Source organism: Coregonus lavaretus, assembly GCF_964263955.1.
Source record: "Coregonus lavaretus genome assembly, chromosome: 38".
NCBI classification, from domain to species: Eukaryota; Metazoa; Chordata; class Actinopteri; order Salmoniformes; family Salmonidae; genus Coregonus; species Coregonus lavaretus.
Window position 1 is genome coordinate 14,374,504 of NC_140025.1, and position 17,087 is coordinate 14,391,590.

General features: G+C 45.2%; 2 protein-coding genes across 2 annotated transcripts; one reads left to right on the forward strand and one right to left on the reverse strand.

Moving 5' to 3' along the window:
• The first annotated feature begins 7 nt into the window (after window positions 1-7).
• LOC311112410 (homeobox protein PKNOX1-like) lies at window positions 8-7,723 on the forward strand. The gene is made up of 11 exons (XM_084155523.1): window positions 8-352; window positions 1,280-1,392; window positions 3,236-3,369; window positions 3,617-3,788; window positions 4,302-4,475; window positions 4,700-4,847; window positions 5,148-5,245; window positions 5,340-5,474; window positions 6,521-6,597; window positions 6,721-6,893; window positions 7,209-7,723. The coding sequence occupies exons 2-11, from the start codon at window positions 1,342-1,344 to the stop codon at window positions 7,391-7,393; spliced, it is 1,347 nt and encodes a 448-aa protein (XP_084011649.1). The 5' UTR covers window positions 8-352; window positions 1,280-1,341; the 3' UTR covers window positions 7,394-7,723.
• Window positions 7,724-7,975: 252 nt separating this feature from the next.
• Window positions 7,976-15,730, reverse strand: LOC311112501 (transmembrane protease serine 3-like; the record flags this gene model as incomplete). The annotated part of the gene is made up of 13 exons (XM_084155634.1): window positions 7,976-8,520; window positions 8,830-8,982; window positions 9,302-9,441; window positions 9,594-9,689; window positions 10,295-10,467; window positions 10,624-10,789; window positions 10,917-10,963; window positions 11,778-11,906; window positions 13,277-13,400; window positions 14,006-14,122; window positions 14,661-14,780; window positions 15,005-15,279; window positions 15,708-15,730. The coding sequence occupies 13 exons, from the start codon at window positions 15,728-15,730 to the stop codon at window positions 8,497-8,499; spliced, it is 1,587 nt and encodes a 528-aa protein (XP_084011760.1). The 3' UTR covers window positions 7,976-8,496.
• Between the last annotated feature and the right edge of the window lie 1,357 nt (window positions 15,731-17,087).

Below are 17,087 nucleotides of genomic sequence, written 5' to 3' on the forward strand. Positions count from 1 at the left end.
AGTAGTCATTGCATCAGAAATATAAAACTCATGATGTCAATTATATGGGATAATTTTTCAATTATGAATGTTTTTGTAATTTGTATGCCTAGTCAATTACATACAATTTTAAATGTGTATACATTTGATGTAATAGAAATGTATTTTTATTCCTAATCATAATTTAAGCATAAGGGGCAGGGTATCGGCCTCAAGGGGCGGGACAAGGCATGTTCAGAATTGCTTCTCCTCCCACATGTTGAATATTAATGAGAGAAAATAGTCTGCGAGCCTATACGTAGTGACGACACAAGAAAACTGCGGGCCCGGATTGCAGCAGCCCCTTGTCACTGTGACGAAGATTGGCATTAAGGTAAGCTGTCACTCAAATTCCTCTTTTTTTCCGTCGCCCATCAATCTAACAATCGACGCAACATGCTCGAATGCAATGGCTCGCCATGGAATGAGCCAATGTGCACTTTGCTAAATGAACAGTGAGGCAAAAGACTGATCACACATAAAGGCAAGCTGTTGTGGCGAGAGAAAAAAGATGTCCGCTTATTTGGAAAAGGCGCATTGGAAAGGGTGAATGAGAAGGCCAAGCGTGTGTTGACTAATCTACAGACTACTGGACATTCGAATGTTATTAGGAGCGATACCTATCGATGATCGCAATGTCGATGGGATGTGTTCTGTTGACAGTTTTATTTGTTCAACATTTGAAAGCACCCATATTATCTGATACATGTAGCCTGAGCCGCTATACGATCTTTAGACAGCGAGGGTAGGATAAATTGGTTATCAAATTGACACGAAATTGTATGCACGTTTGTTTTATGTAAACACATTTGATCTATTCCCATATTTATTTTTGCACATGCATACGACTTGCTAGGGAGAGATTCAGGGGCCTAGTGTCCCAGTTTAGGATGATGCTTGGTGAACATTATGAACTGTAGATGCACAACTGCTGCGTTGGACAATGCTTTATTTAATCAAAAGCTGTGCCCGGAAGTTAGGGCTACTGACTGTACAACATACCTCCCGCGCTGCACGCGCGTGTATCGATAACTGCACTGTCTGAATTCCATTCTGATACACGCATACAGTGACCAAGCATTTACTACATTCCAAAAAACATGCATCCTCATACCGCAGAATGAAAGGCCCTGTGTTGACATAGTACCCTGACTCTACTTTCTTCGTTGTCTATGTATGTATCATGCAATGGTTATAGCTAATCTATGACAACAACAAAAATCTAATCTAAACCCCATTTCTGATGCATGTGTCTCTGTAGGACTGGTAGGCACACAGGTCTTGGACTGGAATGACCGAGTATTGGCATCATTGGCAGCGACCATGATGGAAGCCCAGTCGGCATCTCTAGATGAGTACCCGGAGGTAGATCAGGTAAGAGATTGAAGATGAGGAGGAGGAGTGAAGTTTGAACATATGACAAAGTGGGTGGCCATATTCCAATGAATGAGCTATGTGATATATACGCCAAACTTGTAACCACAAATTCACTAGTAAATTAATAACTGTCTGAAGAAGGGTGTTACTGTCCTGAATTCCCAATTTCAATGAGCTGCTGTGAAAATGAATCCTCTGTGGACTCCATGGCCTCTCAAGTTATCAGCAAACATGGATGAGATCGCGGGGGCTGAGACTAACCACACATCTTCCAGCTCTCACCCAAGTGTATTTTTAACACATTGCGTTTCAATCAAAGTAATTGTTGTGCCATCACATGGCAATCACAAGGGCAGGGACAGTCCATATCCAGAGACAGTGAGTGAGGAAATGTTTTTCAAATACTGTAACAGCCACACATCTACAGTGTGCACGTAGGAGTGAGGCAATATTCATCATCATACATGTCATTTTAATATAATGTATGCCATTTAGCATATTATTTTATCTATACTGAACAAAAATGTAAACGCAACATGTAAAGTGTTGGTCTCATGTTTCATGAGCTGAAATAAAAGATCCCAGACATTTTCCATATGCACAAAATGCTTCTTTCTCTCATTGTGTGCACTCATTTGTTTAAGTCCCTGTTAGTGAGCATTTCTCTTTTGCCAAGATAATCCATCCACCTGACAGGTGTGCCATTAAACAGCACGATCATTACACAGGTGCAGCTTGTGCTGGGGACAATAAAAGGCCACTCTAGAATGTGCAGGTTTGTCACACAATACAATGCCGCGGATGTCTCAAGTTTTGAGGGAGTGTGCAATTGGCATGCTGACTGCAGGAATATCCACCAGAGCTGTTACCAGAGAATTGAATGTTAATTTCTCTACCATAAGCCGCCTCCAACTTCGTTTTGGCAGTATGTCCAACCGGCCTCACAACCGCAGACCACGTGTTACCACGCCAGCCCAGGATCGTCTGAGACCAGACAACCGGACAGCTGATAGAACTGATGAAAGGAGATGGTCACACCAGATACAGATTGGTTTTCTGATCCACTCCCCTACCTTATTTTAAAGGTATCTGTGACCAACAGATGCATATCTGTATTCCCAGCCATGTGAAATCCATAGATTAGGGCCTAATGAATTTATTTCAATTGACTGATTTACTTATATGAACTCAGTAAAACCTTTGAAATTGTTGCATGTTGCGTTTTTATATTTTTTGTTCAGTATAAAATTACTTGCATGAGTCATGAGTGCATACATTTTTTACGTATGGGTGGACCCATTAATCAGACCCACTATCCTGGCATTGCAAGCACTATGCTCTACCAACTGCACTACAGAGGACCACTTGAAAAACCAATTGATGTCAGATCTAGTGACAAATTAGAAATTGTAATGAGCCTGACCTGAGGCACTGTAGGACAGGGTTGTGTTCATTAGAAACCAAATGGAAGAAACTGTTGAAACAAGGAAGGACTAGAATGGATCATGAGTAACTTCTAACAGAGTGTAGAAGTTACAGACAGTGTATTCATGAGGGTTCAATGTGAGTGATAAATGGCTAAGGCGGTCTCTGTGAGCTGCTGAATTGAGACAGTGTTATGAGTGGAAATAGACAGACCAATCTCTCTCCTCTCTCCCTGGGGCTGGCGTGTGTACTCCTCACCCCACTACCACCCTGAGGGGAGTCATCCACCAACCACAGACTAACTTTACTGTATTTCACTCTCCTATCCCCTCCCTTCTCCACCACTCTCCTTCTATTCTCTCTGCCTTGTTTCCCCCTCTTCTCTTTACCATCCTTGTCTGTTCCCTGGGTGAAGGTCTTGGTGCAGATGCGCGTGGGAGCGGATGAGGAGGGGGATCCAGAGCAGAGTCTGACCGAGGGGGGAGCAGGCAGCCCCTCTGCCACGCAGCCCCAGACACCCATGGACACAGACAAGCAGGCCATCTACAGGTAGGCGAGTCATGGTACTCCTCCACTCTGTCCTCCTCATCAGAGCTCTATCCCTCTGTTCTCCACCTCTTTTTTTTTTTCTTCCTCCTCCTTAATTTTCCTTCCCCTGTCCTGTTTGTGACTGTAAACCTGTGTGGATGTGCAAGCATCGGTGCATGACTGTGTGTTTGTCTACTTTCACAACTGTGCCTACTGTAGCGTTAATCGTGTTTGTGTGTGTGTGTGTGTGTGTGTGTGTGCATCGTAGGCACCCCTTGTTCCCTCTGCTGGCGCTACTCTTTGAGAAGTGTGAGCAGTCAACTCAGAGCTCGGACTGCGTCAGCTCTGCCAGCTTCAATGTGGACATTGAGAACTTTGTCCGCAGCCAGAAGAAAGAGGGCAAGGGCTTCTTCTGTGACGACCCAGACGTGGACAACCTGGTGAGGAACTCTGCACTACCATGGTCCTGTTCATTTGGGCATGCAACTGAAAACATTTGAAAATGTTCTGCAACAGAAAACTATTGGATATGTCCAGTTGGTCCATTCCTGTTTCAGTCCATTTTTCTTCCTTTTGGTACCTAATGAACATGACCCAGCTCTTACATGTCATTGTCTGTCTTTGATGTTAAATAATAATATTCCGAAGTTCCACGGCTGTTGTGCCCTTCAACAAACCACTCTTGAATTGCCTCTCTTTACATCGAGCAATTGAAAGAGAGTATGTGTGATGCCAAATGTTTTATAAAAAATACAGAAATAAATGGTGTGACCAATGTCTTTATTGGGAAGAACTAAAGAGACTTGACTGACCAGCAAACGGATGTTGAATTACCTAATTGGTAATGGTTACGCTTAACCGTTGGCTAGGGTCAGGGTTAGAGTTATGGGTTGGTAGCATGCCTACTGATGGAACTCTAATTACCTCACCTGACCTTTGACCCCCGACCCCAGATGGTGAAGGCCATTCAGGTGCTGCGTATCCACCTCCTGGAGCTGGAGAAAGTGAGTGACCTGTGTAAGGACTTCTGTAGCCGCTACATCGCCTGCCTGCGCACCAAGATGAACAGTGAGACCCTGCTTAGTGGAGGAGAAACTGACAGCCCCTGTTCCCCTGTCCAGATACAGGTACACACACTCACACACAGGTTACACACACACATTTTCCCTTTATAGATTATTTGTATCTTTCCCAGAGGGAACTTTGGCAATGGTATTGGGATTAAATGATAAGCACATAATAGTACAATTCACACATTATAGGTATAAATTATACAAGATGAAGACAAATGAATGTGAATGCAGTTAGGCTAATTTTGTGTGTGTGTTTCCCCCCCCCCCCCCCCCCCCAGACCTCCAGCCCACTCACAGGAACCCTCAGCCCTCAAGGCATTGTGATGTCAGCCTCGGCCCTGCAGCAGGGCAACGTTACCCTGACAACAGTCAATTCTGCTGGCCAAGTGTTAGCAGGTATGTCTCCGTGGCATACCACCTCTACAGGTACCCTCTCCTCTCCGCCTTACTGTGTCCCTGTTCAGACAGCTACTAGCAATACTGGGTCATATTAATTATGGCACATCATAGCAAAACATTTTGCAACGGATAACGAAAACTATATTTTCTTAGTTATCAGGTTCAGGTAGTCCCTCCCTGTTTTAGTCCGTTTTCTTAAATCCGTGAATGTTGCCTCTTTTCAGAGTTTATTTCAAAGTTGATTATGGTGAGGTGCTGAGGGTTCTTGGATCAAGGCGTTACCAAAAATGTGTCATAACATGTTTCTTTGTGCGTGTGTTTGAGCAGGTGGTACAGTGTACCAACCCATTACAGTAGTCACGCCTCAGGGACAGGTGGTGGGACAAGCTATCTCACCCCAGACAATACGCATCAACAACACACAGGTGAGGAATACACCACACACACACAGACAGACGCACGGTCACAGTCACACAAACTACAGCCTGTTCTGTGAATTGACTGTGTGTGTGTGTACAGCTCCAGTTGCAACTCAATCAGGACCTGAGCAGTTTCTTCACCCAGGAGGACAGCTCATCCAAGAGCAACAAGAGGGGCGTCCTGCCCAAATCAGCCACCAACATCATGCGTACCTGGCTCTTCCAGCACATAGGGGTGAGTGAAAAACACCTCAAGGTGTAAATTGAATACCTGAATACCTTGCACCTCGTACCAACCGTTCCTAAGATTAGAATAACTACATTTAGTGTAACCCAGAGTAAAGCTCTGCTAGGTTATTCCAAGGGTGTCTGTGCGTGCATGTGAGTGTGCACGTGCATGCATTTGAGAGAGAATGATGGCCCCCATCACGATGGCTCGTCCCATGATGGCTCGGAGCGGCTGCGTTGACAGAGACAGACGTGTTAGGCCCTCATATGACTGGCCCATGGTCCGCTGGCTATAAGCTAATCAGAGGTTAATCAGTGGACAGCCCACAGGCCCAATGGCGGAAGCTAACCAGACTGGTAGCTCACAGAGACCCTTTGTTCCCTGTGTGTGTTTGTGTGGGTGTCGGTGTGTGTTTGTGTGTGGGCATGTGTGCCTGGGCGTGTGTGTGTGTAAGAGACGGTTAACTAACAGCCAGATGTTAGAAAATCCTAGCCCTCACAAAGACACACTTCAGATGAAGCGTCTTCACTACAGCTTGTTCCTCTCTGCTTGCTCCCGAGCTGCCAATCCTGGCCCTCAAGACTTTGTACATCCTAAAGTTGAATCGAAAGCCCAAGCTCCCGATACCTCAGAACTGTCCCCCACACGGCCCACTAGCAATTTATACCGGTGTGATTAATGGTTCCTGTGGTGCCCACAAACGTTGCGTGATAGCAGGTCAAGTAACATAGGAATTGGGTAAAAAGGTATCCGACTAGTGGCCAGGCTGCTCCGAACTCTAATTCACATAGAAGCGACTTTCCTTAATCAATGTCCTGTGCTGTTCCAATACAAAGTTACCTTTAGTCTTACATCATCCATCCACAGTCAGTCCCAGTACCTACTGGGCTTAATAGGGAGTTAATAGAACTCATTTTCTGTAAATTATTGGTGTTCTTTACCCTTTTCTCTCTCTCTCTCTCTCTCTCTGTCTGTCTGTCTGTCTGTCTGTCTGTCTGTCTGTCTGTCTGTCTGTCTGTCTGTCTGTGTGTGTGTGTCTCTCTCTCTCTCAGCATCCCTATCCCACAGAGGACGAGAAGAAACAGCTCGCCATACAGACCAACCTGACCCTGCTGCAGGTCAACAACTGGTGAGGAAATCTTTAACACACACACCCTAAACCCAAGTGTAGTCACAAATGTACATACTTTCACATTTGTGAAATGTGGCCTCAGATCATTGGCATAGCCCCTGTCCGTCTCTCCCCCTCCAGGTTCATTAATGCTAGGAGGCGTATCCTCCAGCCCATGATGGACAGCAGTGCGTCGGACACGCCCAAGAGCAGGAAGAGGACTCCCCAGAGCCGGCCCACCCAGCGTTTCTGGCCCATGGCCAACAACATTGCCTCGGCCGATGTAGGGCAAGAGGTGGCCATGGACGATGATGGTAAATGCCAAATAATATGAAAAGTCTGCAACTCTGATATGCTCCTGTTGTGATTAAACCGCAAGTGAGAAATCACAGTAGGAACATAGAGTTGTGGACATTACTTTTTTTCAAATCCCCAGTCCTTACTACAGGCTCGGAGGAATATCAGGGTGTGGCTTTCACACCTTGATATGACTTGATCTTGTCCTTAACATACCAGTCGTCTCTATTACCACAATAACCCCGGTCAACTCTGATTGACTATACACTGTCCAATTACGTACTGGTTAGTGGATGTGGCTGAAGCTTGATCTTTTTCCCCTGTGCCCTCAGTTACCATGGTGACGATGGGCATGAGTGTAGACGAGCTGCAGACGCTGACATCAGACAGTGCAACACTGGCCATGCAGCAGGTGATGATGGGAGGACACAGCGAGGAGGAGGAGGGCGAGAGCGAGGAGGAAGAAGAAGAAGAAGAGGAAGAGGAGGAGGGGGGTGACATGGCCGGATTGGAGTGACATACCACTACAGCGGGATGTGATGTCACACCCTCATGCATGCCTGTGTTTGACTATATTACTCAACACTCATCACAGTGTCCAAGACTACCCACACTAGGCCTTTAAGGTCCTACTAGAAACAGAGAAAAAAAATACGCTATTTTTATATGTAAAATGTTTGGAATGAAGGCAGTTTTTTTTATTTTCGTTTGGCTTTTTTGCTTAGTGTTTTTATTTTGTTTATTTCTTTTTTTTAAAGAATATTTATGTATGAACATTGAATGTCCAATATGGCTGACCTGCTTTTCAAGGTCTGTTGGATTTCTCTAATAAAATGTTCAAGAAAGATTTTCCTCGTCTCTGTTTTTTGTTTCGGAGTGTAGACGCAGTATTTCAGGGGAGGATATCGACACGAGGAACAAGGATATGTTTGAGGATGTGTTGATAGTTGTGCAAAGACGTTTGGACGAAGAAATTCACACATGCTTATGAATGCAACATAAAAAAGGAATCATTGGGGGGAAAAAAAGCTTTTTCGTAAAAATACATATCTTTATGGCATTTAGAAATTATGCATAGGTTTTAACTTGTGTCCTCCGTACCATATTTCTCTACAAACACATCTGCTATATAATGATATATCAACGTATACTATACACAATACATGTTACAACTATTCCCTTTGTCTAGATGCACAGTTTGGTGTGTAGAGATTAAAGGAGCTCACAATGGAGATGTCGACATTCTGAGACCAAGTTTAGGCCAGGATTCAATCTGATCACCCTTTTTGGCAATGCACCACTTACAGGCGATGTTACCACGGTCGTGGAGATTGCATTCAAAGTAAACGCTGCAGATGTCGGATCAATCAGAAATGACCTTTTAATGTCAACCTTGCTACAACGGGGATCTTCCGCTGCCCGTTTGAGTCCTGGCCCTAGTTCATCTCCCCAGTCCTCCATTTATCATCCACCATTTCCCTCCATCTTGTTTCTCTCACTTTAAAATAGAGCTATTGCTCAGCCTCCGATTGTGTCCATTCATTGTGGTGCTTAAGAACAAATAAATAGTGTCTCTGAGTAAAGTCCTCTAAGTATGTCAGCTACTGTATCCTTTGGGGATCAAGGGCTCAGTGCCTCTTCTTTCTGGGGGAAGATATCATAGAATTGGAGTATGTCATTTTGATGTTAAATAGGCTAACAGATTTTAATATCAATCATTCATCACTGACTAATCCTAAAGAATAAACTACAAAAAGGTTTTCCATTGATTGATTGAGTTCACTGGCTGTCTCAAACTGTAAAAACGACTTCACTCTTAAAGGAACTGTCCATTTAAACAATGTATCTCTCTCCTGTGCATAGCAGCCTTAACAACACATCAGTACTCTCTGTCACCAGTAGAGTTCGTGAGTGCACCAGTATACAGTATCACCAGTCTACAGTAGAATTCACCTCCATCTGCTGGTGGATCCAGGTCAGAGCGTGGGGGATGAGAGTGTAAACGGCCGGCTTGTTCCTCTCAGCACAGCCGTAGCCCCAGCTAGTGGCCCCCGCCAGCTTCCACACTGACGAGTCCTCACAGGCCAGAGGGCCTCCGCTATCCCCCTGGGGAGCCAAACACACCAGGATTAGCAGCAGTGCATTTGACTCCAAATAGGTGAGCTTTATAGCACAAAACACACTGTGCTAACGAACAATTAAAGGCAGCGGGTGGCCATCCTATCGCCTTTGAACAGAAAATCGGCCGTCATTTTCTGTTAATTTTTGGATGATTCTACTTGTTGAATCACCACGTTCGTGATCACAAAAACACAGTGGCCACCCCCTGCTTTTAACCGTTCGTCTTCGCTGTGTGATTTTTGTCTTCACTTTGTCCTTTAGACAAATGGTAGATGGAAATCTGAGGTCCACTTCTGAAAGATACCTGGCAAGAGTCTTTGCCCCCCTCTAGGTAGCCTGCACAGACAATCCAAGGGGAGATGGCACCCTGGTACACTGGTCCACTGCAGTCCCTGCTGGAGAGCACAGGGACCTGGGCAGAGTGCATGGACACACTGGTCTCCCCTGGAAAGACACACTCACACACACACACACACAGAGGAAGGGCAGGAAAAGTGTATCACAGAGTGTGCGTGCGTGCCTGCATGAATGCATGAATGTGGTGTATGCGTGAGTGCTTGCACATCTATTCAGGTGTTGAATTTGACCCCACTCACCTCCATCCACTGTGGCACCCCACCCAGAGATCCAGCACATCTTCCCCTCCTCAAATCTCTCCCCATAGTTCGGCAGGCAGATAGGCTCAACCAGACCTGGAGGAAAAGACTTAGCCAATAAACCTGCTGTGCTCCTTCAGATTTGAGGTGAATAGAACAGTTACTCTAAGGGCTCTATTCAATCCGTATCGCGGAAGTTCAGCACTAAAGCCCAATTTAAATTTAAAGGCAATGTTCCTGCGTTGGCGGAGACTGCATTCACGGTAAACCTTGCATGCTGTTTGTCAGCTCAATCAGAAATTACCTTTACATTTCTATCGCGCAATCTGTAATGCTTCAGCGATACAGATTGAATATTGAATAGAGCCCTAAATCACTATCAGTCTGTAGGACAGACAGACAGGCAGAATTGGGAAAGTGACATATTTGTAGTTGTTTTGCCTCTGTACTCCATGAGACAATGACTATGAGGTTAAAGTGCAGACTGTCAGCTTTAATTTGAGGGTATTTTCATCCATATCGGCTGAACCGTTTAGAAAATACAGCAAAAAATAACAATAATCATTTAAACCTGACAGCCTGCACTTTAACCTCATAATCATTGTATCATTTCAAATCCAAAGTGCTGGAGTACAGAGCCAAAACAACAACAAAAACTTCACTGTCCCAATACTTTTGGGGCTCATTGTAGATAGTGGTACCATTAAAGGTAAGAGGCTCTGTAAGCTTCAATAGCGCAATGTCGTAGTTTAAGCCCTTGGGTTGGTAGTTGGCATGGTAGATAATCTTCTCCACAGAGCGAGACATCACCCCATTGACTGGCTGATCTGTCAATCCCACATGCACTGCCCACAGCATGGGGTTTGTTGCAAACCTTGAGAAAGGATGGACAGTCAACCAATGAAAAACCTTATCACTTTTAAAAGTTATGGTGTGTTCATGTAAGGTCAGTACAGTATAAATGTGTGTGTACATATGTACGTGTAAGCATGTGTGCACACGTGCACCTGTGTTTGTGAGAGAGGCTCACCCGTAGACACAGTGTGCTGCTGTCACTATCCAGCGTGATGTGATGATGGAGCCCCCACAGAGGTGTTGGTTCTGATAGTGCAGGCTGGCCTGCCAGGGAAAATGGCCTGGTTTGGAGACGTTCCCTCCCACAATACGAGACCTGAACATGGGCCTGGAGCCACACTCTGCAGGGGGCAGCCAGGAGAAAACCATTGATATGATAATGTTGCTAGTAAACACTCACAACGCACGCACACACACACACACACACAAACACACACTTTCTAACTCCACTGTCACTCTTTCACTCACCTAGGCATTTGAGTACGGTCACACTCTCAGAGCTGCACTGGGTCTTACTGGAAAAACAGAGAATGAAGGCTTATACTTACTGCCAACATACACACAGACAGTCTGTGGACCTGAGCACGGAACCAATTGTATATAACATGCTGGAAATAACTTCAGAAAATGAAAGTTAACTGGTTCAAATTAGGTTATTCTCTGTATAACACCAATGGGAAAGTTTGATGTATGCTCTCATTTGTACCATGTACAAACCCATGTACTTTGCCAAAGTCAGGCCCTTATGTAATTGAGAAACATGACATGGACTGAAGTGAAACATGGGATCACAACTAGACTTATGAAGCAGAGCAACGAACACTGCTGTGCCACCTATTGTCCTGCTGGCAAGACAGAAACAATCAATACGCGATTACGAAACATGCTTTAGTTAGTGCCACCGAGCAACATACGTTTCTGAGGGAAACGCAGAATTAGCCTATTCTTGGCACCTTCCATTGTTTCATATAGTCTGACAAATACTGTATCATGCGCCACTTTGGGGGTACCTCCAGACAGTTAGTTCAAAAGGCTTCAGTTCCTATAGCAGGAACAGGGAGTCATTCAACCATCACAGCCCTGTTGTCAGCCCTACATCAGCATAGTATGTAGTCCTTGTGGTGGCATACTGTAGGTAGATGGCAGAATCAAGAATTTGCATACTTAACTCAATAGTGCTTGTAAAAAGGTATTTGGTTGTAAGGGCATACGCTAGAAGGGGACGAACTTGCTGCTGCAGCTGTACATTTGTTAAAGTTCTGAATACTGGCAGACTGGTACTGAGCACAGTTTTCTTTTCTGTCAGAGATGGATGGCCAAATGGTTCACCTGAGGAAGGTGGTGTTGTGGATCTTGACAGTCTGCTGGCGATCTGGTTGACTCAGATTGACTGATACCAGGTTAGCCTGGAAGGCCGACTCGACGGATGAGAGGGGCATGGAGCTGGAACTGATGTAGCTGAGCGAACAAGAAGGAACCACACAGATATTTACAGTTTATTGGTGCACATAGTGTGAATTTTCATTGGCTGCATATGAGATGCAAGGCAGTGGGTGGGTTTGGGATGTTCAGAGGGTATTATCCTCACATTTTGTGACTAGATCCATTGATAGTACTACCCATTCATTTATAATCCATATATAAAAGTGAACACAGGATCCTAATATACTTGGACCACAACAGAAATACATTTGTTGAGTTTATGGTGATTTATCCACAATCATTTTGAATGTGTGTGTTGTTGATTTCATGTGGCTGAATCAACTTTAATTGTATTTTAAATTGGTCAAATAAAAGTAATTAATTATTAATCCAAACATACTCCTAACATTAACCAGGACGGTCTTAAAGGGATACTTCGGGATTGTGGCACTGAAGCCCTTTATCTACTTCCCCAGAGTCAGATGAACTTGTGGATACCATTTGTATGTCTCTGTGTCCAGTTTGAAGGAAGTTAGGTGTAGTTTCGTGAGCCAATGCTAACTAGCATTAGCACAATTACTGGAAGTCTATGGGTATCTAATAGCATGCTAGCAGATACCCATTGACTTTCAGTCATTGCGCTAACGCTAGTTAGCAATTGTGCTAGCGCTAGTTAGCAACTTCCTTCAAACTGCACGTAGAGACATAAAAATTGTATCCACGTGTTCATCTGACTCTTGGGAAGTAGATAAAGGGCCTCATTGCCAAAATAATCCCCAAAATGGGAACGCGGCCAGATCCGTTGTGAGAAACTGACGATGGTATAACTGAACATCTTAACCTACTTAGAGCGCTGGTTGTTTGGGCTGGTGATTTTTCACGTCATTTAATGCCAGGCTGATTTTAATGGGATTAGCAATGCAGTTAATGGGACCTTTGGGTACAGAAACCCATTAGAAAGCCCTCCCTCTGAATGCTGGGTAAATGTGGGAGTATTACAACGAGGAGGGAGAGAGTTTTCTCACAAACTGCAGAGTAATAGGCTCTTTCTCCTCAGGCCATGTGGGAGAATGGTCTCTATTACATTTTACATTTTAGTCATTTAGCAGACGCTCTTATCCAGAGCGACTTACAGTTAGTGAGTGCATACATTTTTCATACTGGCCCCCCGTGGGAATCGAACCCACAACCCTGGCGTTGCAAGCGCCATGCTCTACCAACTGAGCTATAGGAGGGACCAGTCTCTATGGTGGAATGATCTGTATTCTCTGTATGTCTCTTGACATTGCTCCACTCACCCTCACCGTAGTCATCCACCATGCCAGCCCCAGTGAACCTCTGGCCCTTCACTTATCTTTTTACCCCTGTCACAGAGAACTAATTCAATTCAATTCCCAACCGTGTACCTGGAGTATCCCAGCTGTTTGCAGGCAGAATAACCCAGTGTGTGATCCCAGTTGGCGGAGCACACGGTCCTCCATACACCCCTACTGTTGACCTGCAGCACAGAGCTCCTCCCACTCAGACGCACTGAGGGATAGACAGAAAGACAGACAGACAGATAGATAGGAAGAAAGAAAGAAAGAAAGAAAGAAAGAAAGAAAGAAAGAAAGAAAGAAAGAAAGAAAGAAAGAAAGAAAGAAAGAAAGAAAGAAAGAAAGAAAGAAAGACAGACAGACAGACAGACAGACAGACAGACAGACAGACAGACAGACAGACAGACAGACAGAATAATAATATAATATATAATAATATGCCATTTAGCAGATGCTTTTATCCAAAGCGACTTACAGTCATGCGTCCATAATTTTTTTTTTGTGTATGGGTGGTCCCGGGGGTCGAACCCACTACCTTGGCGTTACAAGCGCCGTGCTCTACCAGCTGAACTACAGAGGACCACACTGACATGTCAGTGACTTTCTATATGATGCTCCCAACTGAGATACTGTGTGTCATTAGTGTGTGTACAGGTTACTAAGTGAATAGTCTTGCCTATCTGACCTAGCCTGGGGACGAGGTTACACAGTGAATGATGTGGATGAATGGTGTGAGGGAATTTCAAGCCCTTTATCAGAGTTAAAGTGAGAGAGCATTTTTAGCTGTGTATGTGTGTGGGAGAGAAGTGTGCATCTCACCACATTGCAGTTCGTCCTCCCCATCTGCGCAGTCGCTGACGCCATCACACTGCGCTGATCTGGCAAAACACACAGTGGATGTGCTACAGTGGAACTTCCCCGTGCAGCTGACTCCCACTTTGGAAACAAGGAGGACACACACATGTACACACACACACACACACATTGTTACACACAGTGGTGGAATTGGAAAGAAGTTGTAGTAAAATCCTACGATTCTATGTAAAAAGCACTTCACAGTGATATGTAATGACATGTTCCACCCCTGGTTACGCACAACTTGCCGTGTTATTCAGGCCTCAAGACTAACTTACTGCACTGTGTCTCCTGTTACACATATGACACACGTCTCCTCTTACAATCACAGTAACACAGTACAGAACAATGATACTATTACACCAACACTATGAGCCACTCAGACACTGTATATCCTAATCCTAGTACTTGATACTATATCCTGACACACAACATTGCCTGTTCTAATAGATAGATAACACTATGTAATACAGCCATATAGTGTCAAGTGCATATGTGTCCTTGATATCAATCCAACCACACATGGTTCAATATAACTGCTATAGACAGATTATCTTTCTGTAATAATATGGTTGATAATTACTATGTAATAACAAGGCCACGAACAGTTTTCCCTTACCTCCAAGCCCAATGCCTAGGGCTAGACTTAGGGCCAGTAGACCACACGCAACAATCACCAGCAGCACCCAGTGTGCCAGGAGCCGGCTGCATAGCGTCTTAGTCTCTACCAAGTCATCATCTGAAGCACCAGAAATTAACCATGAGAGCACGTCCAAATAATGGAGGACAAGGCAACACTGGCACTAGTAAGGCCACAAACCATTAAGAGCCATGGTTAGCCCCATCACAACATGTGAGGCTCCCATAGATAGGGCAAAGGGGTTTTTCTGACTCTGTGTCCAGAACACGAAAAACTCTTGACGCATAGATGGAGAGTCATTGTGTACACTGGGGCTTCCATACCGTGCATGAAGGGCTGGACCTTGATGAAGCGCATGGAAGGGTGGTAGCTGGGTGGGGTGAGCTGGCCCTGGCTCTTTGGGATGGGGGCAGGGGGCTCCTGGGGCGGAGCGGTGGGTACATGGGGGTCCTGGAGGTCCTGCGAGAAGGGGCCGCTGGTCTGGCTGCTGAGGGGGCTGATGTTGAAGGTAGTGGGGATCTCCACGATTGGCAGGTCCTCATTACTCACAGACTCATCCTCAGTACGGGCCGGGTTCCGTTCCCTCTGCCCCAGACACCTGTATGGAGAGAGAGAGAGAGAGAGAGAGAGAGAGAGAGAGAGAGAGAGAGAGAGAGAGAGAGAGAGAGAGAGAGAGAGAGAGAGAGAGAGAGAGAGAGAGAGAGAGAGAGAGAGAGAGAGAGAGAAGAGAGAGAGAGAGAGAGAGAGAGAGAGAGAGAGAGAGAGAGAGAAGAGAGAGAGAGAGAGAGAGAGAGAGAGAGAGAGAGAGAGAGAGAGAGATGGAGGAGGGAGGCGCGTGAGAGAGAAGGGGATGGTGTGAGAGAGAGGGAGAGAGAAAATTAGAAAATGAGAAAGAGATAGAAAGAAAAAGAGATGAGGATGGAAGTTGGAGCTCAGCTCCTAAGACATCCTTGTCAGTTGTTTGTTCATCTGAACAGCGTTGACATCAGAACACGCAGACCTCGGGAGGTCAGTCTGGCTACTCACCTTCCTCTCTCCAGCTGATCCATCAGCAGCAGTCTTGTCACTATCAGGTATGGCCATATCTCCTCACCCAGCTAATCATCTTGGCCCCATGGTAGTAAGATGACCCCCACTGGAGGCTGATGGAGACAGAGTGATGGGAGAGTAAGGACTGCGCTGACAAATATCCAGGATATAATGCTACTGCCTGGCTGAGTGACTGACCAATAGACCGACCACCACCAATGGAGAACCTGATAGCAGTTTCCCTGTCTATTGCTCACAGACCAGTTTCCTAGCAAACTGTATTCACTAACTTACTCACTAACTGACAAATTGACCGTTGTAATCCAAATGCCCTACAAACTGCCTGACAAACTGGTTAGATCTCAGTCTGGCCAACTGACTGAGAAACTCAGTGACTGGTCTGTCTGTCTTTCTGTTGACCTCCTCTCTCTCTCTCTCTCTCTCTCTCTCTCTCTCTCTCTCCTCTATGGCCACACCCTGATGGAGAGAATGGGACACCTGAGCAGGTGCAACACCGGTGTGCCGTGCCACATAAAGTGGGGATCAAGTAACATCTGAACACTCTTCGACCTCGCGGGTAAGATTACAGTGGAGTATTCTGGGAAGACACTCAGGTTGCTACGGTTGTTACGGTTGTTGAGGGGAATTGGGGAGTGCGGGGGTCTGGGGTTGTATGGTGAAAGGTCATAAGCCTACTTACTGGCTGTTCCATCTGATTAGTGGTCACTCAGGTGTACAGGCTAACAGAGATGGATGTAAGGAGGCCATGCATCTGGGGAATGCTCCCTTATTTGAATTGCACAGTGCGTGACTGGTCATTGGTGCATAAGAGGAAGGTTTCTCTAATGTCATGGGTACTTATCTGAATCTAAGTGTATGACTAAAATAAAATAATCCATGCTAGTAATTGTGTAGTGAGCAGAGCCTCTGGTGATCTAACACCACCAATAGTAGTACTGTGTCACCAAGTAGTGGAGGGATGATGAGTTCCATTACATCACAGGTCATTATCTAGTGAGGTTACTGGAGAACCCTTTAGCGTTTGACCCTTTTTCTCCGCTTCCTGTGTCATGTTTCCTTGGGTGGTGCTTCGGAGTCTATACTTGTGAGGGTGTATGGCCATGTGTATGTGAAGGCTCTTTCTCTTTCAACGACTAGCCATACAAGTGTAGGAATAAGGAGAGGGCGTTCATGAATGAGGACTATGATGTATTGGCAATATCTTACCACCAGATGTCAGAACCTTATTCTTTGTTCAACCCTACAGCTAAAAGGGATCTCTATGGACTCTATCTAAATGTGTCTTTCCAATGTGATAATTCGCATCCTATCTCCTCGGTTCCTTCTCAAATGTGTTGACGGGGAAGGTCCACGATC